This window comes from Poecile atricapillus, chromosome 13 (assembly GCF_030490865.1).
Source record: "Poecile atricapillus isolate bPoeAtr1 chromosome 13, bPoeAtr1.hap1, whole genome shotgun sequence".
Classification (NCBI taxonomy): Eukaryota; Metazoa; Chordata; class Aves; order Passeriformes; family Paridae; genus Poecile; species Poecile atricapillus.
Window position 1 is genome coordinate 3,451,341 of NC_081261.1, and position 25,063 is coordinate 3,476,403.

Consider the following 25,063-nt stretch of genomic DNA (forward strand, 5'->3'; position numbering starts at 1 on the left):
ACACACACACACTAGCTGGAGCTGTGCCACATTAATGCATGTTTATTCTTCCATTGCGACTCACGCGGTGACCAAGCAAGAAGGACCCAACACATGGGCGAGCCAGAGTGGATGCCCACACAGATGAGTCCCCTCAGCCACAAGGGAAAACCAAACTTACAGGGCCGCTGAGCCCAGGGCTCCCCCAAGGGCAGCTCCTTGGCTCCAGTCGCCCCTTCCCAGATTGCTGAGGGCCCAGCCCCAGGCCCAGCATCATGTCAAACCAGGGCAAACCCTCCACCAACCCCAAACCCTTTACCTTTCCAAACTTGGTGTGCTGCACATAGAGGATCCCATCCTTCACTGGTCTCTCCATGGGCCCAGTTCACCCTGGCAGCCAGCGCAAGGATAAGGGACTCGGGTTACCCGCAGCAGAGAAAATGTGACTGATGCAGTCGAAGGAAAGGCATGGGGCAGACTTCCTTCTCAGAGAGACTTCCCCTTTTTGGGGTGTGGGATGGGAGGCAGAGGCTGGGCCATAGGAGGTGTCCATGTGCCCGCCCTCCCCCTCACAGCAGGGCAGTGGGGCAGAACGTGGGGGCAGAGCACAGGAAGCACCTTGGGGAGCGCCTGACATGACCACGGCACGCTCCACCTCACACTGGCAGCATCCTCCCAGCATGTCTGGGGAGACAGGAACAGCCACCCACTGAGAATGCACAAATCCAGGTGCATCCAGGTGAGGGACATGGACCCAGAGAAACTGGGTGGATCTGTGTGGAGCAACAGAAGACCCTGACCTCACCACTGCAGGGGGCTGGCAGGGGCAGCAGGCAGCTGGCCAGACCAGTTGCCCCACCTGGGGCTTTCTCTTGCCCTGAGGAACCACTACCTGCTTGCCCAACACACCACTGATGTAACGGGCTGTTGCAGCACAGCTCCATACACTTCCTTCTGGGGCAGGAGCTTCGTCAGGCTGAGATGGCAACAGTCCCAGTGACCAAAATTCTGGAAAAGGGGCCACAGCAGTCCAAGACAGGTCCCTGGGCTGAAAGGGAACCCAGGCCCATCCAGAGGCAGCACATTTTCCAGGCTAGAAGTCCATAGAGCTGTGGGCCAGGTAGTCCTTGCGGCCGATGTTGCTGACTTGCTTGGTCTGCATCGCCTCCAGCTTGGGGCAGTCGGTGATGCGATGGCCCAGGCCACCACAGAAGGCACAGCCCCGCTCACCTGCAATGGGAGGGACGGGGTCAAGGCCAGGACAGCACACTGCCATGCCAGGACAGCAGCCCACACCCCAGAGCAAAGGGGCTACAATAGTGTCTCCCCAGTGCTGTGGCACTGGGAGCTGGAGGGTCCTGTCTGGAGCCCAGGTTTCACAGCAGCCCCGCAGGGGTCCCTGTGTCAGCCTGGGGTCTCTCACCTCCGATGTCCAGCATGGTCTCGTCTCCACAGTGCAGCACCTGGAGCACAGGTGGCACTTTCTGCTTTGCCTCCAGGAGCAGAGCCTTCAGGTCCATCAGCACAGATTCATCTGGGGGCAGAGACATGGGTCAGGCAAAGCCATCCTGCTTGCTCAGAACACCCCCTTGCCACTGCCCAGCTGCCTCCTCCAGCCCCCAGCCCCGTGCTGCTCCTTACCACAGGCCTTGTTGATGAAGGTGGTGGCAATGCCAGTGTTGCCTGAACGGCCTGTACGCCCGATGCGGTGAACTGTGGAGACACGGACAGGATCAGCCCTGGGTGAGCACAGTGTGACACACCATCCCTGCCCCAAGACACTGCAGAGACAGGCACAGAGCCTTGCTGGCCTCGAGAGCCCTCCTACAAGGCCCAGTGCCTACCATAGTTCTCAATCTCCTCTGGCATGTCGTAGTTGATGACATGCTGGATTGCTGGGAAGTCCAGGCCCTTGGAAGCGACATCAGTGGCAACCAGGACATCCTTCTTCCCATCCCGGAAGGCCTCAATGGCTTTTGTCCGTTCTTCCTGATCTGTAAAGGCCCAGCAGAGAAGACCAGTGAGGGCACAGTTCCCAGCAAACACTATGGCCTCGGAGTCAAGCATCACCCCTCAGGCAGCCTTGAGCCAATGAGGGAGCAGAGGGGCCTCCACATCCCATAGGGACCCACACTGTGTTTATCCCTGCTATGTACAACATGGAGCTCACTCCTGACACTGCCACAGCCTTTCCTCACTCCATCAACAGCTGCTCCAGGCTGGCACATTCCATGGCCACACACATCCCTGGCAGGAGTGGGGTCACACCAGGAGCCCAGGCCTCTTTGGGATGCACACTGACCTTTCCCTCCATGGATGGCCACAGCTTCCACACCCTTGAGCAGCAAGTACTCGTGGATTGCATCGACATCTGCCTTCTTCTCTGCGAAGATCAGCACCTGTGGCAGCACAGGTCTCATATCAGAGCCCTTTCTGCAGGCTGGCACTGCTGGCATGAGCACAGCCCCTGGGGGAAGCCCATTCCCTCTGAGCAGAGCACACAGCACTGCTGGTCCCAGGACCTGCTCATATGTGAAGCATGGCTCAGTCACATGCCCACTCTGCACAGGGGGTCCCCCCTGCCCACTCCCCCATGCCCCAGCGTGACCACATTGTCCTCAGCATACTCACAGGTGGAGGGGTCTTCTGCAGGCACTCCAATAGGTACACCATCTTGGCCTCCTCTTTCACATACTCCACCTCCTAGGAACAAGCAGAGATGGGGGTCAGGCAGAAGAGGAATTGCTACTGCTTGGTATCCCTTAGCCAGCTGGGAAGGAGGGCCATGAACCCCAGCTCCCTGGCAGAAAAAGGAATTAAGTACCCTCATGAATGTTTCTGGCCTCCCACACAGGCATGAGGGAGCACCCAAACACCTCACCTGCACAACATCCAGGCTGGCAGCACCCGCTCGCCCAACATTAATGGTGATGGGCTTCACCAGAGCACTCTTGGCAAAGTTCTGGATCTTCTTGGGCATTGTGGCACTGAAGAGGAGGGTTTGCCGCTGGCCCTGCACAGGGAAGAAGCCTTTAGCACTCACCCAACTTGGTGTATGCAGGATTAAGCTTCAGGATGCTCCTACCACGGCAGCTCAGTACCTTGAAGTAGGAGAAGATGGTACGGATGTCCCCCTCAAAGCCCATATCGATCATCCTGTCAGCCTCATCCAAGGCCAGGTACCGGCAGATGTCCAGGCTCACCATCTTCTTCTGCAGCAGGTCCATCAGGCGCCCAGGGGTTGCCACCATCATGTGTACCCCACTGTGGGGTGAGATGAGGCCGCAGTCAGGCCCTCGGCACTCCTGCCCCATGCAGGACACCTTTCTAGCACAACACTTTCACCCCTATGCTGTCCTGAAGCCAGGGCGCCACTCCTTAGCCCCCTGCCAGAAAACAGAGCAGCTCCAGCCCCATGGACTCCCCCAGAAGGTCTTACTGTTTGATGGTCTCCATCTGCTCCTTGACAGACATGCCCCCGATGCAGAGGGCGCAGCGCAGCGGGGGCAGCCCATCCTCCTGCAGCAGACGACAGTAGTACTCCAGGATGCCATGGGTCTGCCGGGCCAGCTCCCGCTACAGAGACAAAACCAGCTCGTTCCTACACCTCTGTGCAGGCAGAATTTAGGATTGCCACTGCAAGTCAATCACAGCCTCCTCCCAGCACTCACCGAGGGACAGATGATGAGTCCATAGGGTCCCTCTCGCTTAGAGAATGGCAGCCTCTTCTCCTGCTCCAGGCAGAACATGATCACCGGGAGGGTGAACACTAAGGTCTTCCCAGAGCCAGTGAATGCAATGCCAATCATATCCCTTCCTGAGAGGCTGCCAGAGAAATGGGGCCGATGGAGAGAAGGAACATCATGGAACACCTCAAACCTCCAGGGCTGAGCAAGGTGACAGGGTGCATCTGTCACCAGGGAAGAGCGCCTGGACCGCACCCCTGAGTGGGGTGTGGGAGCAACCACTCTGTACTCTGGTTTGGGGACAGAGCACTCACATTGTGGGGATGCCTTGGATCTGTATGGGTGTTGGCTGCTGGATTCCTTTTTTCTTCAGGCCTCTCAGGATAGCTGTCAGAGAACAAGGCACAACGCATGTTCGTGACCTGAGCTATTTCCTCTCTTTTCCCACTCAGGTCCCAGAAGTAGCTCTTCCACCAGTGACAAACACCCCTCAGGCCAACAGCAAGGAAAAAGGTGGGATCCCTTCCAGGCTCCTCTCCTGCCCTACCTGCTGGGAACTTCATCTCCTTGAAGCTCTTGATGGGGGGTGGGATGCCCTCCCCCTCCACCAGGATGTGGTACTTCTTGCGTACGCGGTCGTGACGCGCCTCCGACATGCCCAGGATGTAGCGAGGGGCTCTCCAGCTGTGAAAGCAACAGAAGCAGGTGATGGTGCAGAATGAGACCAGGGCTCCAGAACCAGCAGCTCCCATGGAGGAATTCAGGGGAACTCCCTCTTAGGCTCCAATATTCCCCCAAGATAAAACAGGCAACCCCAAGGGGCTCCATGGACTGAGCGCAGGAGCAGATCTGAGCCAGCTCCATGCATTAAACCCTTCCCCAAAATCTCAGTGAAAAGTGCTAAGCTAAGAACTGAGAACTGCCTATGGTGGATGTAACACAACAAAACCATCTGAACACACCTCAATCATCCCCCTGACACTGCCTCAGAATCACTGAAGGTGGAAAAGATCTCTGAGACCACTGAGTCCAGTCTTTGATCAATCACCACCTTGACAACACTGCTTCAAGCAGCACTGGCTCCAAAGGCTCCTCCAGACTCTTTCTGTGGCTTAGTGACCTCCCAGACCTGAAGACCAACCCCCAGGCCTTCTAGTTTAGCATAAATGTCCTTTATCATGCCTTACTGTATACAAAACAACATCCAGTGTGACTCAACAGCTTTTAATTTTACATATAATGACACAAAGCCAGTCACTCAGGCAAGAGGCTGCAGAGCCACACTGCTCCTGCAAGGCTCTGTGGCTTTTAGCTCTCTTCAGCCATGATGAAGTGATGTTTTCAGAAGCACAACTTCTGAGCTGTGCTGTGAAACTTACCTGGTTTTGATTGGGTCATCATAGGTGATGCCCTTGGCCATCTCCTTCACCGACATCAGAGCTGCAGGAACAAAGATGATCAGTCAGAGCAAACTCTCCACATCAACATCAACATCCACCTCACTGAGAGCTACTTGGGTAGACAAGTTTGGGAGATCATGTCTGGAGACAGAAGAGGAGAAGCAGCAGCACTGACAGCCCCTCTGGCACAGGAACACCCAGAGCCCTGTCACAGCCACGTCTCAGCCATTCGAGGCAGTGCCAGCTGAGAGGACCCATTGTCACCTCTGGTCCCACCCCTGAGTACGAGCACTCCAAGGCAGGGAACAGCTCTCCTGCTGCCCTGAGACCTCTGGAGACAGATCTGAAACACAGAACTGCCACTCACCTCGGCCCTCTGCCACGCTCTCCAGGATCTTCTCTTCCTCCTTCAGCTGCTTCTCTTTGGCCGACTCCTTCCGAGCTGGGGAAGAGCCAAGAAACAATGAAGGGGTTTGCTGTCCCCTGAAAGCCACCCAGTCCCGCCAGCAGCTCCTCCCTTACCTTCTGCCTTCTCTTTGAGGTGCTGGTGCTGGTCCAGCAGGCTGATGTTGGACTGGGGCCCCAGCGGGATGTCATCCTCGTCCCCCCGCTGCTCGCTCCCGCTGTCCCTCTGCTCCTCCTCCGACACCACCTTCCGCCGCATCTGCAGCAGCTTCTGCAGCTGGAAGGACGCGGACCGAGGCGGAGTGAGCGGCCTCGCGGCGGGAAGGCCGCTCGGAGCCCTCCCGGGGCAGCCCCGTTACCCCATTACCATCTGCTGCTTGCGCTGCTTGACGGGCACGTAGGGCACGTAGTCGTCATCATCCTCTCCGGACAGGTCGGACGTGTCCGCCGGCTCCTCGCGCTGCCTCTGTGGGGAACACGCGGTGAGGGGAGCCCGGGGGGCACCGGGAGCGCAGAGCGGGTGGTACCGGGGGGCCGGGCCCGCTCCCACCTTCCGCTCCGCCACGGCCTCCATGGCTCCTTCCCGGAAGAGATCCCGGAAGTAACGTCATCACGGACAGCGCCATCACCTAGCAACGCGCAGAGCGCACCACTAGGCGGGAGCTGCGACTCGGCAAGACGGGTCCCCGCGGCGGCCAAACTTGCGCAGAATGCGTTCTGCATTCCCCCCCTCTCCCGCCCTCCAACTTTCCCGGCTCGGCAGAAAGCAGCAGACACCGGGGTTTAAATAAAATAAAAAATTAAAAAGTTCTTTATTGGGTCCAGCACGGTCCTTCCCCGGGGCACGGGGAGCCGCGTGCCCACGGAGAGGGGGACGGGACGGCCGGGATCACCCCGCGGGGAGGGGCAGGAGGATGGAGGGAGCCCCGGGGGTCCCCGCGGGGCAGGAGAGCACCGGGGCCCCCCGCGAACGGGGACCCCACCAAGGTGAGGCGGAGGGCACAGTGAGGAGAGGCGAGCGGCCGTGGGTGAGTGGGGATGGCCCCTCCACACCTCACTGGGCTGCGCTGGAAGTGGTTTTCTTCAGGGTGAAGTTGGTCCAGTTCACGGCCACCTTCTGCCGCGTCTGCTTGGCTGAGTCCAGGCAGAACCTGACAGGAAGAGGACAGCCCCGGTCAGCCCCCAGCCACTCTCTGACTCTAGGCCCAGTCCCTTCACACCTCCAACCCCAATGGCAGAGCTCAGCCCCGCAAGGTTCCCCCCTCACCTTTTGAAATACTCCACTTCTCTGTCAGTCTCGTCCATCTCTGCCCCGTCCAGGTCCTTGGGCAGGAATACATCATCTGGGAAAGCAGAGCAGAGGTTCAGCCCAGCAGGGCAGGGAGGGGCTGCCAGCTGGGCAAGGGGCGAGGATGGTGGCACAGAGAGGTGCTCCCAGCACTCACCGATCGAGGTATTGGATTTCTCCACCTTATTTCGGCTCTTCCTGTTCTTGCCCTTGGGCTGGGGGGAGCCCCCCAAGGCAAGGTGGGTGGCCAGGGCAGGTGGCTGCTGCGGCGCCGGCTCCGGCAGTTCCGCTTTGCCCTCTCCCTTCCGGCCTTTCCACTCGCTGGTTCTCTCCTTCTCCACCCTGGCAGCGCTGCTGCAGCCCCAAGGCTGCCCCTTGCCACCCTCCCCTGGCTCGGCACAGCCACCCGCCCGCTGTGGCTCCGGGGCACTGGCCTTGGAAGGGTGCTTGGTTCCCAGCACCTGCCCCTTCACACCAGGGCTCTCCAGCCGGGCCTGGCTGCTGGGCACAGGCGTGCTGCCCTCCCCTTTCTTTGCCTGCCCGTTCTGCCGCTTGTTCTTCCGCTGCCGGCTCCCTGCAGGCAGCGACTCCGGCGGCTCCGGCCCCTTGGGCTGCGGTCCCTCCTTGGGCTCTGGGCTCAGCCCATTGCCGTCCGCAGCAGAGTCCGCAGCCTTGGACTGCACCCAGATCATGCGGGACAGGCTGGGCACGGCGCTCAGGCGTTTCACCACGCCGTTCTCGGCCGGCGGGGCTGGCGGGGGCTCCCCGGGCCCCTCGCCCCATCGGGGACCCAGCTCACCCCGCAGCAGCGTGTGGCTCTTGGCAGGGCCCAGGCTGAGCGGGGCCAGTGCCAGGTCTATGTCCTGCAGGTCAGAAGACCCGTTGAGGTTGGAGAGCAGGTTCTTCTGCTCCAGGACAGCTGCCTTCTTGGGGAAGTCATTGACATCCAGGTTGAGGTCGTAGACACTGAAACTGGCCCGTATGGAGTCCTTGATAGTGTTCTTGATCTCCTGCAGCCGGCTGCTGAGGAAGCTGTTCACCCGCTCCAGCTCCAGCTCCGGCCACTCCAGAAGCTTCTCCTCGGCTGGCTCCCTGGCCTGGCTGGCTGCAGGGGCACGCTCTGCCCGCTTCTGGGCCTCTGCCTCCAGCTGGGCTTTCTCCTTCTCCTGCAACACAGGTGCCAAGAGGATCGTTTGGGCTGGGCCTCAGCACCAAGGGTGCAGGACTCGAAGCTTTGCTCCAGCTTTTCTTGACACCAAACCCAAGGGCAGCTGCTCAGCACAGCCATGCCACATCTTCCACAGACCCTAAACTTGTCACGTGTCCCCCATGGGCATTGCAACAGCTGGTCACTGCACACCTCACACTACTCCGGGCACCAGGCACCAGAAAGAGCCTTCATGGCACTGCCTCTCCCTACCAGAGATGCATGGTGTCAGAACGTAGCATGGAGCAGACTGGACAGTAAAGCCCAAATCACCCAGGAGGGCTGGGCCACCCTCTGCATGAACAGAGGCAGGGGGAGTCCTACATGGGATCAGGCACTGCTGCCACCTTGGACAAGAGTAACACAGAATTCAAGAATCCAAATGGATGCAAGGGAGAGAAGGGAAAGCCCTGCCAGCAGCACAGCCCTGCCCAGTCCTCCTGCAGCCCCAGCCCCTGCCCAACCTCACCTTCTTCTTCTGCTTGTGCCGTGCCCGCTTGGCTGCCTTGGCACTGTTCAAGGGCTTGGGCTCTGTGCTGTTGATGTAGTCCAGCAGCTCGTCCACATTGCGGTGGTCCACAGCCGGCTCCCCTGAGCTGCTGTTGTGCCCTAGTTTTTGTGGCAGCTCCTCTTTTCTCTTGGTGAGGCGAGAACGCAACTTCTCTCGGATCTCAGCGTAGTTGCGGCTCGTGGGAGCGGCTGGGGGCTGTGGAAGGCGAGTGCTGTCAGCCAGGTACCAGCCAGCATGAGGGGCAGGCAGCCCTGGCTCCCCCAACAGCCCCCCCATGATCTTCCAGCCACTCCCTCCCCTGCAGTCTCAGCAAGACAAGTCAGCACAGCCCTACTGAGCTCTTCCACTGTCAAGCCACAGGGCTTGGCCGGCTGCTTTGAGCCCTGGGGCTGGGCAGGCGGCTGCGAGTCGGGAGCAAGGGACCAGCAGGCTGATGAAGCAGGGTAGAAGGGAAGTGGGGGATGTTGCAGCGGCCTCAGGGAGGCAAAGAGTTAACATTGTTCCACCCCAAACCCCTTGTGAAGGGCGGCCCAGGAGTTCTGATTGGGTTTGAGTCCCTGGGGGGTTCTCCCTTGCTGTGTTTCTAATGGTCCCTGACCCTGAACTCCACCCTCAAAGGTGTAAACCCTCGGGGGTTCTGTCCCTCAAAAACCTCTGCTGTGCCTCTGTTCGGGGCTCTCTGTTCTGGACCTGACTTTGTTCCTATGCTGAATAAATGGTTTCATGAACCGGGAGCCCGTCTCGTTGGTGTTTCATGCTGGTCCCCAGAATCCTGCTGCTTCTCTGGACGAGATCCTGAGGTTGCAGGCTGCAACAAATGGTGAGAGAATGCGGGCATCCAGTGAAGCACCAGGAGAACAGCAGGACCCCGCTCTATGGACACCTCGTAAGTCCCCGGCTGATGGCTTGAGAGCCAGCGAGACCCCCGCCTTGGAAAGGAGGACTCGAGAGTACCTGGCAGGGAGACTGGGTTGGGAGTGCCTCGGGCATGGGGGAAGTAAAGGGATTACGGAGGTGTGGGAGCCGAGACCAGACACTGGGACAAGCACCTAACATCACCCAACGAGACGTATTATGGACGATATCAACATTATGGACGATTATGGACGATATCAACACTATGGACGATATCAACATTATGGACGATTAACATTATGGACGATTATGGACGGTATGGATCTTCCGGTGGACTGTTTCTGTCTTCTGTGAAGTTCCTTTTTTTTTTTTTGGTGTATACCTCCCTGTACCTTCCCCTTTCCTCTGTTCCTAAGGGCAGGACAAAGGGTGAAAAAAGCTAAGATGGCTCGGGGTTGCTGCCGTCTGCCCGCCGTTCCGTGTCCTCCTTCACCCCCTGTCTTTCCATATTCCCGTTCCCTGGCCGGGAAAGCCTGTCCCGGCCTCCCCCCCCATCCCAAGATGGCGCCGGCCACGCGGTCTGGGATCCCTTGTTTCCCGCCTTGCTCCTTCTTTTCCGGTCCCAAACCTTCCCTTCCCGAACCTCCCAGTAACTCCTGCTTGGCCCCATCCCTTTGTTCGGTGCTCCACCCCTGGGGGCTGTGCTTTTCTATCGTGGGCAACACCTCCTCTGGGGAAATCGAAACTGTAACCGAGCTCCGAAAGCCAGTGTTTCACCCAGATCATCTAAAGGGGCGACGCCCACATGGGAGCCGGAGCCGAAGCTGGAGATCGAAGAATTCTGCCCCTCGTGAGAGGAGATCTAAGAGCTGCACCCTTCCTAACAAAGAATCCTAAACTGGAAGAGACTGAACAAAAAAAATATTATGTTTGTATTAAGTACCATCACCGTTTAATTTGCCCGGCGTGGTCCAAGGTTTAAGTGTTTCTTTTTAATTTTGTTTTTTTTCTGTTTGCCTAATGTGTTTTGTGATTGAGCTATTGGTGTCCCACAAAGCAAAGTGGGTGCTCTGTGGAAGAAGTGAGATTTTAAGGTGTATGTTTAGAAACATTTTAAGCTCCTAATTAAAATTTGAAAAAAAAAAAAAAAAATAAAAAAGGAGCAGATGTTGCAGCGGCCTCAGGGAGGCAAAGAGTTAACATTGTTCCACCCCAAACCCCTTGTGAAGGGCGGCCCAGGAGTTCTGATTGGGTTTGAGTCCCTGGGGGGTTCTCCCTTGCTGTGTTTCTAATGGTCCCTGACCCTGAACTCCACCCTCAAAGGTGTAAACCCTCGGGGGTTCTGTCCCTCAAAAACCTCTGCTGTGCCTCTGTTCGGGGCTCTCTGTTCTGGACCTGACTTTGTTCCTATGCTGAATAAATGGTTTCATGAACCGGGAGCCCGTCTCGTTGGTGTTTCATGCTGGTCCCCAGAATCCTGCTGCTTCTCTGGACGAGATCCTGAGGTTGCAGGCTGCAACAGGGGGATGTACATGCCTGCAGAAAACAGCCGTAGCCAGACCTACCCACCTCTGCACTCTGGGCACAGTACACAAGTGATGTCTCCCCACACAGAGCAAGGACCAGGGGTAGCTGCAGACCAGCCCCTCACTCACCGCGTTGTGGCCGAAGAACTCACAGTAGCAGCAGTCGCAGAACTTCCCGTCTTTCTGGTTGGTGGAGGAGGAGGTGCAGGAACTGCGCTCTGAGCTGCTGTCCTCATCCTCCCCAAGTCCCTCATCTGCCTCACAGGGCTGTGGTGGGTGGCAGCTGGTACCGTTTGGGAATTTGTGCCCTTTGCAAGAGGGGTCCCTGAGGAGAAGGGGAGAAGGGCGAGAGGTGAGCAAGCATCAGGGGATCTCAAAAACTGCCCCATGCTATGCATGTAGGAACAGCTCTCCTGGGGAATCTTGTGCCCAAGCAGAAGTATTTGCAGGACAAACCCCCTCCCCTGCATTCTCCTTCTGGGGAAGATCCCCAAGGAGCCCATGGCAGCAGCAATCTGTTGCTCCCAGCCCTCAGGGCCTCTGGCCAGCAGGAAGCTGGGGCAGCAGAGCCCCAGTGAGCCAGGCCCTGGGCTGGGAGCAGGGCAGGGTGCAGTACTCACTGGGGGTGGCAGGTAGCACAAGTGAGAAACACTGGGACTGTGCAGCTGCCAGACATCCCCACGCGAGGCAGGCCCAGATCACAAGGGCACAGGCTAACCAGCTCAGAGACAGGGAGGCCAGGGCACAGCCCACAGCGTCATTCCTCAAGATCCAGCTCAGGACCCGACTGGCTCTCCACAGAGAGAGCTTATTAGCAGAGTGCTCTCTTCCAGGGGATGGGCAGCCCAGACAGGACCAGAGGAACAGATGAGCAGGACAAGTCCACAGGCTTCATCTTCTCGAGGACCTCTGCTCAGTGCCACAGCTGCCAGACAGGTCTCACTGCCATAGGTCCTGCTGGCCAACAGCAGTTGATCAGGGTGTTCCTTTGGGTCTTTTAGCTGGAGGAGAAGCACAGCCTCTTCTGCACCACAGAACCAAAGGACAACCGCAGGAGGAACATGCGTTGGGAGAAAAAGAGCTTGACCTTTGGTCTGCAGCAGTGGAACTGGCCCACAAAGACAGCAGCTTCCTGCACCACCGTGCCAGGGCAGTCAGTCCCTCCACAGGGGAAAGTGTATCCATGGGCAGGGATGGGAGAAAAGGCACATGGCCCCACAAAGAGAGGCTGGAAGCAGGCAGGGCTCCTCTACTCACCTGTTTGTGCTGGGCAGCTGGTGGGAAGCAGGAGGAGGGATGAGTGAAGTGCTGCAGTGCCCATTACAGGGATGAGCACAGCCTGACAGCGGCGGTGGCATCTTCAGCAGCGGCACGTTGGCAGGGGGCAAGTGAGGGCTCTTGCACGGCCCTGGGCTGTGGGAGGCCGCGCTGGCCGGAGGGGACTCGGACACCGGCTTGGGGGCCGCCGCCTGCGCGCTGGGAGCAGGGAAGAGCACGGCCTGCGAGGAGGTGCCCAGCGGGATGTGCGGTGGGGAGCTGAAGGGCCCCGGATGGGGAGGTGTCTGCTTGGAGGGGATCAGCGCCGGTGGCTGGGAGGGGAGGCCGGTGGGACTGTTGGGAGGAGCAGTGAGGTCGGAGTGCTGATGATGCTCTGAGGAGTGGAAGGCCTCACCTGCGGAGAGGCAGGAGCAGAGACAGTCAGACACTGGCTGTGCTGTACAGAGCAAGGCCATGCTCAGAGCCACCCACCACCTTTGCACAAGCTGTTTCTCCTCCCTGACATCAGAGTGCTTGGGACAGAAGCCATCCCTGCTCACACAGGGCCTTGGGGTCAGTGTGCCTCTCCCACAGGATCCAGCCCTGCCCCATGGAGAACAGGGCAAGGGGAAAGGCTCTGGAGCAGCAGACTGGGAGGCTGTGGCTGGTGCTGTCCCTGAGCACGCACCTGGCGGGGTGGCCCTCCGGCACAAGCTTTTGAACTGCTTCGGCAGCGTCTTGCAGAAGTCGAGTGAGGTAGGCAGAGGCGAGCCTGGTGTGGCGTTGCTGGAGGTGGCAGAGGCCGTGTGGCTGTAGGGACAGGCCTTCAGCCCCGGTGCCATGGCCGACACCTGGCTGGCACACTCCGGAGACAGAGCAAGGCTGGGGAGCTTGTCGCCTGGAAGGAAAGCGGAGCTGGGGCTGAATCCCAGCACCATCTGCCTTTTTCAAAGGCCCGGCCTGTCCACCCTTGCACACAAGGAAACCAGCTAAGCCAAGAACTGGGCAGAAAGCTCTGCTCAACCCCACAGCCGGTTTCAACTCACCTAGTGCAGCTGGGGGGGTCCCAAGGGGGCTGCCCTGTGCAGTCCCATTGGTGTGCTGCGAGTTCCAGAGGCCCGAGAGCTTGTGAGCAGACAAAAATGAACTGGGGTCCCAGTCCCCTGAGTTCCCGTGGCACGAGGAGGAAGAAGACGAGGAGGAGGAGGAAGAGGAGTGTGAGCCACCCCCACAAGACTGCGACTTGCAGGATGTGTGGGATAACGAGACCTATCAAAGGAAACACAGAATGAAGTGGCTGAGGGGACACCCTTGGCCCCAGGGTGTCAGTACCAAGACTCCCTCCACCACAGCAGGAGCTCAGTTTGTCTGAACCACTCCTGTCACCATCTTGGGAGTGACAAACACCCTCTCCATCCAACACCAATACAGCCTGGCTCACAGAGGCTGTGCCATGCCAAGGGCCACATGCCTGTGCTGGTCCCACTCACACCAGGGCAGGGTTAAATAAAGCCAGGCAGGAGGCAGCTCCTCTACCTGAGCCCCAGCACAGGCAGGCACTTGCCCTGGCAGCCGCTGCCTCTCTCTGCGTCATGAAGGGAGCAGCCCTGGGGCTGGGGGACGCGGCACAACGCACAGCGGAGTGGGGCTGGCAGGAAAGCAGTGGCACTGTCAGCCTTGCCAGCCCAGCAGCTCCAAGCCATGGCAGGCTGCTGGATGAGCCTCCACAGCACCACACACTGCCCCAACAGGACCTGTCCCTGCTGGGCCAGAGGCAGCCCTGGGCAGGGATGTGAAGGCTGGGATGTCTGGGACACTCAGCTCAGAGTGAGGATGGGACCCACACACCCAGTCAGTGCCACAGGGTGGTCAGTGCCATATTCCTACAGCTACAGCCCTGTCTTCCAAACCCCAGCTCCATAACCGCGTACCGCCAGGGCCTGCTCCTGCACCGCCCGCCGCTCTTCCTCCTCCACGCTCTTCCGGCAGCTCTGGCAGATCCACAGTGGCATTTCTCCCAGGAGGTTCTGCACAAGTGTTGGCACGAAGTCTGGTGGCAGCCTCTCGCCTGGGGAAACCAGCCCATTGTGGGACGGCCCTCCCCAGTCCTTGCGCTCCCGGTGACAGAGCAGGCAGCACGTCTGCACAGACTGGTTGGCGGTGGGCAGCACCTGAGGAAGGACACACAAACTGTGAGTCACCCAGGTGTGAGCCGGTGCAGATGTGGGGCAGATGAGACAGTGAAGGAGACCTCATGACGCTGTCACCAAACCAAGGAAATTCTTGTAGTCTACATGTGGCATTGAACCTTCTCCCACTGGAGCAGACCAGCCTCAGGCTGACCAGCTGCTGCCAACCTGCCATGTGCCAGCTGGGAGCATTTGGACTTCTGGGAAGATCACAGCATGCCAAAGAGCCAGCCTTGCCACCAAGCGAAGCTGGGAAGTCATCAGCAACTCCCACCATCACCTCTAGTACAGTGAGACTGAGGGTACTAGCATGGAAAAGCAAGACCCACAGAAATCCCACGCAGGAATGTGCGGGATTGAATGAAAGGTGGGTCTGGCAGCCTCAGCTCTTCCTCCTCACCCATCAAAGATGCACCCACTGTGCCACCCAAGAGCCCCAAGCCCTCTCTCCCGCCTCTTTGTTCTGCACAGACAGCTGTGCCGATGCGCCAGGGTGGGGTGCAGCCCCCCGTGCTGCTTGACGCTCTCCCCAAACAGGCACAGCCAGGCTGGGGCTTCCCTGCAGGAGCTGGGCTGCATCCCTCGGGCTGGTTGGAGCCCTGACAGCCGTGACAAGCCCGGCGTGGCGCGGGCAAGGGGGCCCCCATTGTCTGCCGGCGCAGCGGGGCCCTGCCACAATGAGCCGTGCATTGAACTGCTGCTGCCAAACAGATGGCGTCTGCAGGCTCAAGGTGAAGCAAAGGTCAGAGGCCAAGGAGAACAGAGTGGGGGCACAGCCCCCTGCCCACCCACGGCGAGGGGGGAGCAAGCAGGCCACCCCGTGTCCCAGCTGACACGGCCATCAGGGCGGGTGACACCACGGCTGGTGACACCACGGCTGTCCCCAATCCACCCAGCACATCCATAGCCGGCGCCCACCCCCGCCTGCCTGCCCACAGCCCGGAGCAGGTGGCGGCAGCCAGGTGTGTCCAGCAGCGAGAAGCGCGCTGAATGAGGATGCTGGAGCCACCTGCCATCGCGCAGTGGCAGGGCTGTGGCAGGGCTGTGGCAGGGCTGGGCCCTCCCGCGGAGCGCTGTGGGAACGCTCCGAGCCCCATCCGCAGGGATGCTCCGAGTCGGGGGTCGGCGCGGGGATGGGGCAGGGCCCGGCGGTGATGGGGTGCAAGGGGCAGGGCCCCGTCCCGCCCAGGCTGAACCCCCCTCAGAGCCAGCCCCGCGCTCGCCGCAGCGCTACCCCGGTACCTGCGCGCTGCCTCTGCCCGACTCCCCGCCGCTGCCCGCCGCCGCCGCCACCTCAGGCGGGGCGGGCGGTTCCGGTGGTGGTGGCGGCGGGGGAGGCCCGACGTCGGGACCCACCACCCTGTCACGGCGAGGCCCGGAGCCACCTGCCGCCGTTGCCGCCGCCGTTGCCGCCGTTGCCGCCTTGTTCCGCCGGCGAGTCATGGCGAGCCCGCCGCAGCCAGGACAACAGCCAATATGGCGGCGCGGCCCGTCCGGCCCCTGCCCGCGGGAAGGAGGGAGGGAGGGAGGGGGGAAACGCTCGGGGAGGTGAAGCCGCCGCCGCCATCTTGCGAAAGGGCAGCGCTGCGCCCCCTGGCGGACAGGGGGAGCGGCGGCAGCGCCGCGAGTTCGAATCCGGCCCCGCTCCCCGCGGCTCCGAAAGGCGCCGGCGCCTCAGTCGTGATCGGGGGTACATCGCGATCGTATCCCCAGCTGCATCATCAGAGTGCAACTCCTTGGGTTCAAACTGAAAGAGAGCTGGATTAGATTAGATATTAGGAAAAAAGTCTTCCCTGTGAGGGCGGTGAGGTCTGGACACAGGGAAGCTGCGGCTGCCCCACCCGTGGAGGGGTTTAAGGCCAAGTTTGGAGCAACGTGGTCTAGTGGAAGGTGTCCCTGTGCATGGCAGAGGGATGGAACGAGATGATCTTTAAGGGCACTTCCAAACTATTCTGTGATTCCTGGCCCTGCACAGGACAACCCCAAGAATTTCACCCTGTGCCTGAGAGCAATGTCCAAATGCTCTTGAAGCTCTGGCAGGCTTGGGGCCATGACCACTTCCCTGGGGACTTGTTCAGTGCCCAACCACTCTGGGTGAAGAGCCTTTTCCTAATATCCAGCCTAAACTTCCCCTGACACAGCTCCAGCCATTCCCTGGGGTCCTGTTACGACCACAGAGAGCAGAGGTTGGAGCTGTCCTCGGCTGCCCCTCCTGAGGAAGCTGCAGCCCATAATGAGGTCGTTCCTCAGTCTGCTCTTCTCCAGACTGAACAGACCAAGGGACTTCAGCAGCTTTTCATGTGACTTCCCCTCTAGACTCTTTGCAGCCTCCTTTGGACACTCTCTAATAGTTTTATGTCCTTTTATTGTGGTACCCAGATCTATGGGAACCTGTGGGACAAGCAGGGCTCCAGTCTCACTGTGTGCACAGGGATCCCCATCCATGGAAATCAGGATATGGCTGAAAACAGAACTGGAGTCTGTGGGGTACACAGGGAGCCCCAAAACCGAGGCCAGCCCCAGAGTGTCTGGCGCAGCCTGGGCTGCCATGACTCAGGGACTTTCTGAAGCCGAGGACGGGCCGCTGCCGTGTTTGTTCAACCATCCTCCACGGATTTTTTCCCCATGAATCCACCTCATTAGGCTTTCAGCCACCTGCATTATCGGCACCCACATCCTGTGGCCAGCAGTGCCAGGTTTGGAGCAAACACGTCCTTTGGCACAGCCGGGGCGGTTTGCCGTGCCCAACAACCCGAGTAGCCCCCGGGACCTCTTCTTGGCCACTTGGTTCCTCTTTGTTCCATCGAAGGGCCACTTTATCCCCTTCTCACTGCATCACTCCGCTCCGCACCCATGCCCTGCACAGTAAAGATGCCTGCGGGTGCTTCTCCTGGTGTTCCCCATCACTCCGGGAATGCTCGGGGGCCTGTGGGATGGGCTGGGGTGCCCCTGTCCCCGGAAAGTTGGACTGCGGGGAGAGAGGAACCTAGGGAGGATAGCCGGGGATGCAGTCGGGAATTTGAGACAGGAACCGAGACCGGGAAGGAAAGCCGGCGGTGAAACCTATCCCGCCCCACGGCAGACGCACCCTCACCCTTCCCATCACAGAGAACCGGTCCGTCGAGGAGCAGACGGGTCGTCCCGGTGCCGGGACTGGGCGGACACCGCTCCGATCCGCCCCGCGGGCGGTGCCCGGTGCCGACCCGCCCCGTCGGCGAGCGGCGGGCGCGGGGAGCCGGGCGGCGGCAGAGCTGCGGGACGCGCCATGCTGCCCGCTGCCCTCCGCCGATGGCTCCGCCGACCCAAGGTGAGACCTGGGGGATCGCAGCGGGGCCGCTCTCCCTGCGCCCGGCACCGGAGGAGCCCCCGGACGACCCCGTCGGGGCGATCCAGGGGCGCCGGCCAGCCCGGGCGCAGCGGGGGCGGCGGGGGTCGCTCGTGGTGGAGCGGGAGGAGGAAGCGGGGGGGACTTTGGGAGACCTTTCCCGGTGTTTACAGCCACGCACGGATCGGTGCCAAAGCTGCCGGGATGCGGCTGAGCTTGTTCATCCTGCTCTGCCCCCGAGGAAACTGAGGCACGGGTGGGTGGGGAGGGCGGCGCTCTCCGGGAGGAGCCAGAGCTGCCGTGGGAGGTCCCACGTACCTGCCCGAATAGGTGTTTGTGGATCCGTGAGGTCCGATCCCTCCGCGACTGTGGGAATGGGAGATTTGGGATCCCGCTGAAGCAGCACATGGAGATGAGGGCTGCCCCCACCATCACCCCTCTGCCCTTCCCGCAGCGCTCCGACCCACGCCTGCTCTCCCAGTTCTTCTTTGCCGACGAGAGGGTGACACGGGTGGTGGCCGAGATCAACGGGCTGGATGCCGAACTGGATCCGCAGCAGTACCTGGTGCTCCTCAACCAGCTCCACCTCAGCCAGGTACGGGGGCAGCCCGGATCCCGGTGTGACTCGGTCCCCCCGGGAAGCCGCGGGTGACATCCCTGCCTTCCCCAGGCTCACCTGCTGGCTGTCCTGGAGCGGATCATGGAGGAATGCATCCCCACGCAGCGGCACAGCCGTGACTACCTGGTCAAGTTCCCCGAGGAGCTCTTGGTGGACAACTTAGGAAACCACATGCTGTTTGCTGCTGAGGTGAGCCTGGGGCACCCCACCATGAGCTGACCCTGGGGTTAGGCATTGCTGCTGGCTGCTGACAGTCCCTATCCCGGCAGTGTCTCCTGGCTGGGACCTTCCTGGAGATGGAGGAATCAGATGGGGCACAGCTGCGGCCCCAGGCCAGGAATCTGCTGTGCAGCCTGGAGCTGGTCCGGACAGTGCTGAGGGAGCAAAGCCTGAGCCAACCCAACTCCTACCCAGAGCCTGTCCGGGCTGTGCTCATCCAATTTGACCGGCTATTTGCAGAGTTTGAGCTGAGGTAAGGGGCAGGGTTAGGGTGCTGGGGTCCTGGGCTGTGCCAGGACAGTAGGGGCCTCACAGTCTCCCCATGTCTCCAGCTACGTGTCCTCGCTGGTGGCAGTGAAGTCTCCTGATGAGATCTATAGGCAGCAGGAGATCATTGTGCTCTTCTGTGAGACAGTGGAGAGGTGAGTGAGGGGCACTGTGTGTCAGGTGAGGGCTGCAGGGACTCCAGCCCCAAGGACAGGCAGCATCCCTAGGCTGAGATCCTCTGTAAGGGTGTTTGTGTGTCCCCAGAGCCCTGCACCTGGGCTACCTGACCCAGGAGATGATTGATGGCTATGAACCACTGCTGATGTTCACCATCCCTCGCCTGGCCATTATCAGGTGGGTGCAGCCCCTGGAGAAGAGGGTATGTTCCCTGCCCTGTACCAACCTCTTCTCCCCATGGGGAGTTGGGGTCCCAGGCAACCCTCAGTATGAATTGGGCTCTGTCCCCTCACAGCGGTCTCCTCATCTACCCCGAGGGTCCCCTCAGCCTGGAGCGGAGCCCTGAGGAGATGTCCCGGGTCTTCAGCCCCTTCTACAACCTCCTGAAGAAGATCAGGTGTGCATTGGGGGAGGATGGGTGGGGCTGTGGGGCAGCAGTGGGGCTGTGACACGGGGCTGATGCTGACCCCTCATGGCAGGGACCTGTTGCGGGTGTTGTCAGCAGAGGAGCTCTGCCTGCTGGAGAGGAGCCTGTGCACAGCCGAGCAGGAGGATCCCTGCAGTCCAGACACCTCCCCAGCTTGGGGGGCAGCTGTGCCCAGCGTGGACTCCCCTGCTCCATTCAGTCTTCTGGAGGTCCCTAATGCCACCCAACCACCTCCCACCTGCACGACGCGACTGGGACCCCCCAGTGCAGTGGATGACCTGAGCACCGATTGGCAGCAGGGCTGTGTGGTGGGCAGGGAACAGGGCCAGGATGGCAAATCCCTGTCCAGTGGGACAGGGATATCTCATACCATCGCTGGTGTAATGGTCACCTCCCCTCTGCGCAGCCCCCAGCCCCTTGGGAGCGGCCCAGGGATGGGGGTCAGTGCCACCCCAGGTGCCCGCTGCTCGGAGCTGCGCTCCCGCTACAGCAGCACCAAGGACATGCTGCACACCCTCTTCGTCTGCATCTCAGGTGAGTGACCCCCAAGCCAACCTCCCCGCACCCTGATCCCCCCAGCACCCTGACCCCCTGCCCTCCTGGTGCAGGGGTGGCTGATCAGCTCCAGACCAACTTTGCCAGTGACATGAGAAGCATCTTGAAAACAGTCTTCAAGATCGTGTGCTCAAAGGCGGAGCCCTTAGATGAGCAGAGTGACAGCAGTGAGTAATCCCCAGGGACATGTGGGACTGCTCCTCTCTGCCCTGCCCATCGCCCATCCCTGGTGAGACAAGGCCACAGCCCCAGGCTTGGGAAAAACAAGTGGCCATAGTGCCCGCCCAGCTCCAGCTTGGCTGGACCACAACCCTTGTCCCCGCAGAAGAGAAAGATGGTGACTCCTGTGTGACACGTGCTCCTGGTGTGGCTGACTGCCCACTGTGCTCCAGCCCTGCAGAGGCTGCCGGGCTCCGGAGGGCAGGTAAGAGGCTGCCCAGGTGCCACGGTTCTGGGGCAGGGTGTGAGGCTGGGGCTGATCCTGTCCCATCCTGCCTTAGGGGGTCTGGCTGTGAAGGGAGCCAGGCTGAGGGGCTTTCACCAATGTGTTTTGCCCAGCAGGTGCCTGCCACCTGCCCGAGTGGGTGCCGGACAGTACGTGCAGCCAGTGCTCTGCCTGCCGCTCGCCCTTCACCCTGCTACGCCGCCGGCACCACTGCCGCAGCTGTGGGAAGGTAGGATGGGTTTGGTTTGGGGCATGTGGGGTTCCCTGAGGGACCGAGCTCTGCTCAGCCCCTCTCTGGCCTCCTGGCAGATCTTCTGTGCCCGCTGCTCACCGAACACTGCAGTGCTGCCCCACTATGGCCAGACCAAACCCGTACGTGTGTGCACCCACTGCTACACCACACACCTCCCGCCCGCATCCCGCTGTGCCCGGAGCCAGTGAGAGCCCCTCTGCCAGATCTGCATCAGGAGGATGGGTGCCCAGGGCCGCTCTGGGGCTGCCGGGCAGCTCCTTGGCCCCATGACTGTCCTCAGAGCTTGGTGGGCATGGCGGCAGGACCCCCCCACATGGTGTTAGGCTTTCCCCCGATGCACAGGGGCAGGACCCCACAGACGGTGGCAGCCTATACGGAGTGATGGCAGGACCGCCTCTCCTGGTGCACCGTGGCCTGCTGTGCTTTTGGTGAGCCGCCTGCTGCTGCCGTGCACCTGCCCCCCGGCTGGAAATGTGCTTCGTGGTGGTTTTTCTTCAGGTGAACTTTGGCTGCTGTTGGGCCCGGGGCAGAGTCTCCCCCCGGGGCTTGGCCTGAGAAGGTGCAAACAGCCCTCACATGACAGCGGGTGCCCCGGGGCCGCCCGTGCCGTGCCGTGCCGTGCCCGGGAGATGGGGCCCGGTGCTCCCCTTCCTTCCCTATCGCCTCCACCCGATGGATTTTAATAAAAGAGATGAACTCGTCTGTCTGGGCCGCGGTGCTTCCCGTGGGGCCGGCGGGCGCGGCCGGTCTGGGGACACCCATGGCCTGGGTGGGGCGGGGGCTGGGGGCAGCAGGGCGTGCGCGCTCCCGCCCGGTTCCCATGGGCGGACACGGGCGATCCGCGCGTCACCGGGCGCGCACGTGGGCGGACACGGGAGCGGGCGCACCTTTCCCGGGGGCGTGGCCTTGGGGGCGTGGCCTTGGGACGACAATTGCGAACCCCGGGCGGGGGGCGTGGCCCGAGCCGTGTCCTCCCGCCGATTCAAATTTTAAGCACGCGCTTTCCCGCCTGAATTTGTTTGCCCGCCGAGGTGACGTCAGCGGCGCGGGGCGCCCCGCAGCCAATGAGCGCGCGGCTCGCGGGCCCCCCTCCAGCCCCCCTGTCCCGCCATGGAGCCCGCGGCCACCAGCATCCAGGTGCTGCTGCAGGCGGCCGAGTTCCTGGAGCACCGCGAGCACCGGCACCCGCTCGGCCTGGCCGAGGCCGAGCACGGCTACGCCGCGCTCTGCCCTGCGCCGTCGCGCCGGGCCGTGGGCAGCGTCAGGTGAGCGGTGGGCGAGTGGCTGGGCGGGTGGACGGCGGTGGTGGCGGCGGTGCTGATCGCCTGGGTCTCTTCCGCAGGTCGGTGCACAACGAGCTGGAGAAGCACAGGTACGGGGGCGCGGGGGGAGAGCGGCGGGGCAGGGGGTGGCGGAGCCTGAGCCTGTCCGTGGCTGACGCCCCCGTGTCGTTCCCCCCCTGCCCGGCCGCAGGAGAGCCCAGCTCCGGTGTTGCCTGGAGCGGCTGAAGCAGCAGGTACCGGTGGGCGCGGGGCCGTCCCGTTCTACCACGCTGAGCCTCCTGCACCGTGCCCGGCTTCACATCCAGGTGAGGGGGGTGGTGGCTCCAGCATCCTCGGGAGGTGCTGGGTGGCAACAGGGCCACCCAGCTGGCGTCCTGCTCACGGCTCACCGGGTCCCCAGAGGCTGGAGGAGCAGGAGCTGAGGGCACGAAGGGCCAAGGACCGGCTGCGGGACCGGCAGCGGAGCCTGCAGCGGCGGCTGGAATTGCTGCTGTTGCCCACTGACGGGGAACGGGCACGGGCCGACAGCCTAGACTCGTCCCAGCTCTCAGAGCCCTCCGAGGAAGGTAAGAAAGGGGAAAGAACGAGAGTGGGCAGGGAGAGGAAGCAGCCAAGGGCCTGACCTGGCCTCCCCCGTTGCCCAGAGGATGCCGAGGTAGAGGTGGATGGTGTGATGTTCAGCGAGGACCTGCTGGCCAGCTTTGGCACCGGCAGGGACCACAGCTACTCCAGCCCCCACAGCCCCGCATCCTGACAGCGCCCACTGCCTTCTCTGCACTGCCTGCCTGCTTCCTTCCTGCTGGAAACCCGGCCTCGGCCAGCCTCATCACTGCTGCCAGGGTAAGGGGCCACAGGTGGGGGCAAGAGTCCGGCTTTACCCCCCACAGCTGGGTGGCGCTGGCTGTGGCACTGGGTGCATGGGGCTTGCACTGCACTGTGGCAGCTGCTGTGCACCACAAGGCACTGGAAGAGGTGCTGGAAGAAGGCCCAGCTGTCACCGAGGACACCCTCCTGCCTCCCCCTGTGCACCCCCAGGCAGTTTGGGAGCTCTCTGGTGCGGGTATGGGGTGGTGCTGCCCACTGCAGACACGACTACAGGGAGGGTCTCCTGCCCCTGGAGTGCCAGGAAGGGGAAATGAGCGCATTAAGCGACCTGTCTTTATGCTCCTGCAGCCACCCTGCTCTCTTGTACAGACCCAACACTTTATAGTAAAGGCACTTGGTAAAACCCTGGCCTGTGTCTTCTCTACAGAGTGCTGGACGCCCAGAGCGGAGGGCAGCGCTGGGCTCAGCTCTAGCCAGGCCAGTCTCAGCCAAATCAGAGGTGGGAGTAGATTCTTTAATGATAATTACATCTCAGAAAGGGTCAAACAGCAGCTGATTGTCAGACTTATACAGTTTCTTTAAAAATATAAAATCTAAGGAATCTCCTATCTGTCCTGGTGCAGCTGGCCCCTCACACATACTGCTTCTTCTTGGTGGCTGCCTTGCTCGCCAGGTCCTTGGCTTTCTCCGTAGCAGCCAGAGCTGTCTCCTTGGCTTTCTCGGTCGCTTCCTTGGCTGTCTCCACCAGTGTTTTGGATGGAGCTTCTCCTACAACATGGAAGCCATTAACCCCACAGGAGTGCCGGCTAGACCAGCCCTGCCACCGAGGCACTTCCCCACACAGGGAGGAAGATGAGCCCGGCGTTCCTGACCCCAGCACGTCAGGGCACGTCAAGGCAGGTCGCAAAGGGGAACCACAGGCACGTGGCTGTTGCCATGTTCCATCCCCTCCTGCCTGCGCTCCACCCTTGCCCGGCCCTGCAATCACTGCTGGCCTGCTCCACTCGGGAAGGCTGTGCCAAGATACAGGGCAAAGGCAAGGGGTGAGGATTTCACAGTCAGATTAGTTCAAACCACAACCTGCCCGTGGACTGGAGTGTTCCCAGTGTGACCTCTAACTCCAAGAGACCCGTCCCGGTCAGCCCCAGCCTGCCCTTGGTGCCCACCTTGCATTTTTGCTAGCACGTATTCAAATCCTTTAGTGCTCTTGGTCACGTTGCTTTTGAACCTGGCCAAACCAAACTCCTGCAAGGGAAAAATCAGTGAAGGTGTGAGCCCTGTCACACACAGCCCCTGGGGCTTTGTCCCAGCTTGAAAAGTCACAGTGACTTTTACAGTGATGGTTCTGGATGCTTTAAGAGCTCATGAGGAGGGGGGGGGAGGCGAGAATGAAGGGAAAGGGTGTAAAAACCAGCACAAGGGAAGGGTAGAGCAGGGATGAGCAGCGGCTTTACTGCTTGAGCTCACCTGGATGGCCCGCGAGAAGCCAAACAGGCTGGAAGATACCCAGGCTTCCCGCTTGACCTCGGTCCAGTTGCTGTTCTCAGGGTTCACCCGGTACTCGCAGCGCTCCTCCACCACCTGCACGAGGCACAGCCCAGCCGTGGGCACTGCTGGGTCCCCTCCAGCCCCCACACACCCGCCCAGCGGCAGCACCTACCATGAGACGAGCGTGGTTGATGTTCCAGGTGAATGTGGTCATGGTTCGGTTCTTGGGGTCCACGATAGAGTCCTCCAGGATGTAGACGGAGTGGGCGACATTGGCTGGGAAGAAGCGCTCTGCCCAGCGCGGCATCCGATTGGTCTTGGTCAGGAGCCGCCGAGAGAGCAGCTTGTGGTCCGGCGTCACCTCCCGGTGCACGATGTCTTCGGTCAGGACATGTTTGCTAAAATGAGGGAGAAAACATCAAGCCCTGCTCCTCGCCAACTCTCACCCGGGGCCGGGAATCGTCAGGAACCGAAGGATGAAGGCGACGGAGGAACCAGCTGCCCACTGGACACCCATCCCCGGAGGCTGGAGCCCGCGGGACCCCCGGGGACAGGGCTGGGCTGAGGACGGGGGGGGGGGGGGGGGGGGGGTGGCACCAATCCCGGTGGGACCCGGCTGGCGGAAGGGGGCGGGGGCTCGGGGAGGGCCCCGGCGCACCTGTAGGGGTTGGGGTAGCGCTGCCAAAAGGCGGCGAACACCTGGTCCCAGGGCCCCTTGAGGACGCCCAGGCTGGCGCAGTATTTTCCCATGGGGCCGCCGCTCAGGCCCGCGCCTGCTGGGCGGCCGCCATGCGGCCCGCGCGCCCCGCCCCGCCGCGCGCTTCCGCCCCGCGCTGCGCACTTCCGGCCGCGCCCCGCCAGCTTCCGGCCCCGCCCC

The 25,063-nt window shown here is 61.3% G+C and overlaps 5 protein-coding genes across 6 annotated transcripts; 2 read left to right on the forward strand and 3 right to left on the reverse strand.

Moving 5' to 3' along the window:
• Positions 1-27: 27 nt before the first annotated feature.
• On the reverse strand, positions 28-6,173 carry DDX41 (DEAD-box helicase 41). The gene is made up of 17 exons (XM_058848575.1): positions 6,021-6,173; positions 5,838-5,936; positions 5,588-5,747; positions 5,433-5,507; positions 5,045-5,105; positions 4,213-4,349; positions 3,980-4,052; positions 3,651-3,804; positions 3,419-3,555; positions 3,081-3,243; positions 2,861-2,992; positions 2,611-2,682; positions 2,282-2,378; positions 1,824-1,973; positions 1,621-1,692; positions 1,403-1,513; positions 28-1,209 (listed from the first exon to the last, which is right to left on the reverse strand). The coding sequence occupies exons 1-17, from the start codon at positions 6,042-6,044 to the stop codon at positions 1,073-1,075; spliced, it is 1,854 nt and encodes a 617-aa protein (XP_058704558.1). The 5' UTR covers positions 6,045-6,173; the 3' UTR covers positions 28-1,072.
• Positions 6,174-6,273: 100 nt separating this feature from the next.
• FAM193B (family with sequence similarity 193 member B) lies at positions 6,274-15,800 on the reverse strand. Its single transcript, XM_058848574.1, has 10 exons — positions 15,546-15,800; positions 14,046-14,285; positions 13,161-13,383; positions 12,803-13,012; positions 12,115-12,529; positions 10,987-11,182; positions 8,435-8,671; positions 6,916-7,924; positions 6,738-6,813; positions 6,274-6,621 (listed from the first exon to the last, which is right to left on the reverse strand). The coding sequence occupies exons 1-10, from the start codon at positions 15,744-15,746 to the stop codon at positions 6,525-6,527; spliced, it is 2,904 nt and encodes a 967-aa protein (XP_058704557.1). The 5' UTR covers positions 15,747-15,800; the 3' UTR covers positions 6,274-6,524.
• Positions 15,801-16,706: 906 nt separating this feature from the next.
• On the forward strand, positions 16,707-21,287 carry LOC131584006 (lateral signaling target protein 2 homolog). Of its 2 annotated transcripts, none has more exons than XM_058848704.1 (12): positions 16,707-17,610; positions 18,083-18,223; positions 18,299-18,436; positions 18,517-18,719; positions 18,799-18,888; positions 18,998-19,087; positions 19,206-19,307; positions 19,390-19,871; positions 19,946-20,059; positions 20,218-20,316; positions 20,451-20,566; positions 20,647-21,287. In XM_058848704.1, the coding sequence occupies exons 1-12, from the start codon at positions 17,218-17,220 to the stop codon at positions 20,776-20,778; spliced, it is 2,100 nt and encodes a 699-aa protein (XP_058704687.1). In that variant the 5' UTR covers positions 16,707-17,217; the 3' UTR covers positions 20,779-21,287. The 2 variants fall into 2 exon arrangements, with proteins under 2 accessions (XP_058704687.1, XP_058704689.1); XM_058848706.1 differs by having other exon boundaries at positions 20,454-20,566.
• A 268-nt stretch (positions 21,288-21,555) lies between these two features.
• On the forward strand, positions 21,556-23,108 carry MXD3 (MAX dimerization protein 3). Its single transcript, XM_058848855.1, has 5 exons — positions 21,556-21,855; positions 21,933-21,962; positions 22,064-22,178; positions 22,274-22,439; positions 22,518-23,108. The coding sequence occupies exons 1-5, from the start codon at positions 21,701-21,703 to the stop codon at positions 22,625-22,627; spliced, it is 576 nt and encodes a 191-aa protein (XP_058704838.1). The 5' UTR covers positions 21,556-21,700; the 3' UTR covers positions 22,628-23,108.
• Positions 23,109-23,191: 83 nt separating this feature from the next.
• PRELID1 (PRELI domain containing 1) lies at positions 23,192-25,036 on the reverse strand. Its single transcript, XM_058848852.1, has 5 exons — positions 24,845-25,036; positions 24,359-24,584; positions 24,166-24,279; positions 23,865-23,943; positions 23,192-23,466 (listed from the first exon to the last, which is right to left on the reverse strand). Exons 1-5 carry the CDS (start codon positions 24,934-24,936, stop codon positions 23,330-23,332), a joined length of 648 nt encoding a protein of 215 aa, XP_058704835.1. The 5' UTR covers positions 24,937-25,036; the 3' UTR covers positions 23,192-23,329.
• Between the last annotated feature and the right edge of the window lie 27 nt (positions 25,037-25,063).

What these genes read in the sequence shown, in the direction of transcription:
- DDX41 (XM_058848575.1), bottom strand. Translation starts at nt 6,044, where the DNA reads ATGGAGGCCGTGGCGGAGCGGAAG. An exon ending in CCATCTTCTCCTACTTCAAG is followed by an intron (nt 2,993 to 3,080) that starts GTACTGAGCTGC and finishes TTCCCTGTGCAG; the next exon opens with GGCCAGCGGCAAACCCTCCT. An exon ending in GACCATGCTGGACATCGGAG is followed by an intron (nt 1,210 to 1,402) that starts GTGAGAGACCCC and finishes CTCCCATTGCAG; the next exon opens with GTGAGCGGGGCTGTGCCTTC.
- FAM193B (XM_058848574.1), bottom strand. Translation starts at nt 15,746, where the DNA reads ATGACTCGCCGGCGGAACAAGGCGGCAACGGCGGCAACGGCGGCGGCA. An exon ending in CCGGAGGGCCACCCCGCCAG is followed by an intron (nt 12,530 to 12,802) that starts GTGCGTGCTCAG and finishes GCCTCTCCGCAG; the next exon opens with GTGAGGCCTTCCACTCCTCA. An exon ending in GAAATCCAATACCTCGATCG is followed by an intron (nt 6,814 to 6,915) that starts GTGAGTGCTGGG and finishes CTGCTTTCCCAG; the next exon opens with ATGATGTATTCCTGCCCAAG.
- LOC131584006 (XM_058848704.1), top strand. Translation starts at nt 17,218, where the DNA reads ATGCTCGGGGGCCTGTGGGATGGGCTGGGGTGCCCCTGTCCCCGGAAA. An exon ending in GATGGCTCCGCCGACCCAAG is followed by an intron (nt 17,611 to 18,082) that starts GTGAGACCTGGG and finishes CCCTTCCCGCAG; the next exon opens with CGCTCCGACCCACGCCTGCT. An exon ending in AACCTCCTGAAGAAGATCAG is followed by an intron (nt 19,308 to 19,389) that starts GTGTGCATTGGG and finishes CCCTCATGGCAG; the next exon opens with GGACCTGTTGCGGGTGTTGT.
- MXD3 (XM_058848855.1), top strand. Translation starts at nt 21,701, where the DNA reads ATGGAGCCCGCGGCCACCAGCATCCAGGTGCTGCTGCAGGCGGCCGAG. An exon ending in CGGGCCGTGGGCAGCGTCAG is followed by an intron (nt 21,856 to 21,932) that starts GTGAGCGGTGGG and finishes TCTCTTCCGCAG; the next exon opens with GTCGGTGCACAACGAGCTGG. An exon ending in AACGAGCTGGAGAAGCACAG is followed by an intron (nt 21,963 to 22,063) that starts GTACGGGGGCGC and finishes GCCCGGCCGCAG; the next exon opens with GAGAGCCCAGCTCCGGTGTT.
- PRELID1 (XM_058848852.1), bottom strand. Translation starts at nt 24,936, where the DNA reads ATGGGAAAATACTGCGCCAGCCTGGGCGTCCTCAAGGGGCCCTGGGAC. An exon ending in CGCTACCCCAACCCCTACAG is followed by an intron (nt 24,585 to 24,844) that starts GTGCGCCGGGGC and finishes CCCTCATTTTAG; the next exon opens with CAAACATGTCCTGACCGAAG. An exon ending in TCAACCACGCTCGTCTCATG is followed by an intron (nt 24,280 to 24,358) that starts GTAGGTGCTGCC and finishes TGCCTCGTGCAG; the next exon opens with GTGGTGGAGGAGCGCTGCGA.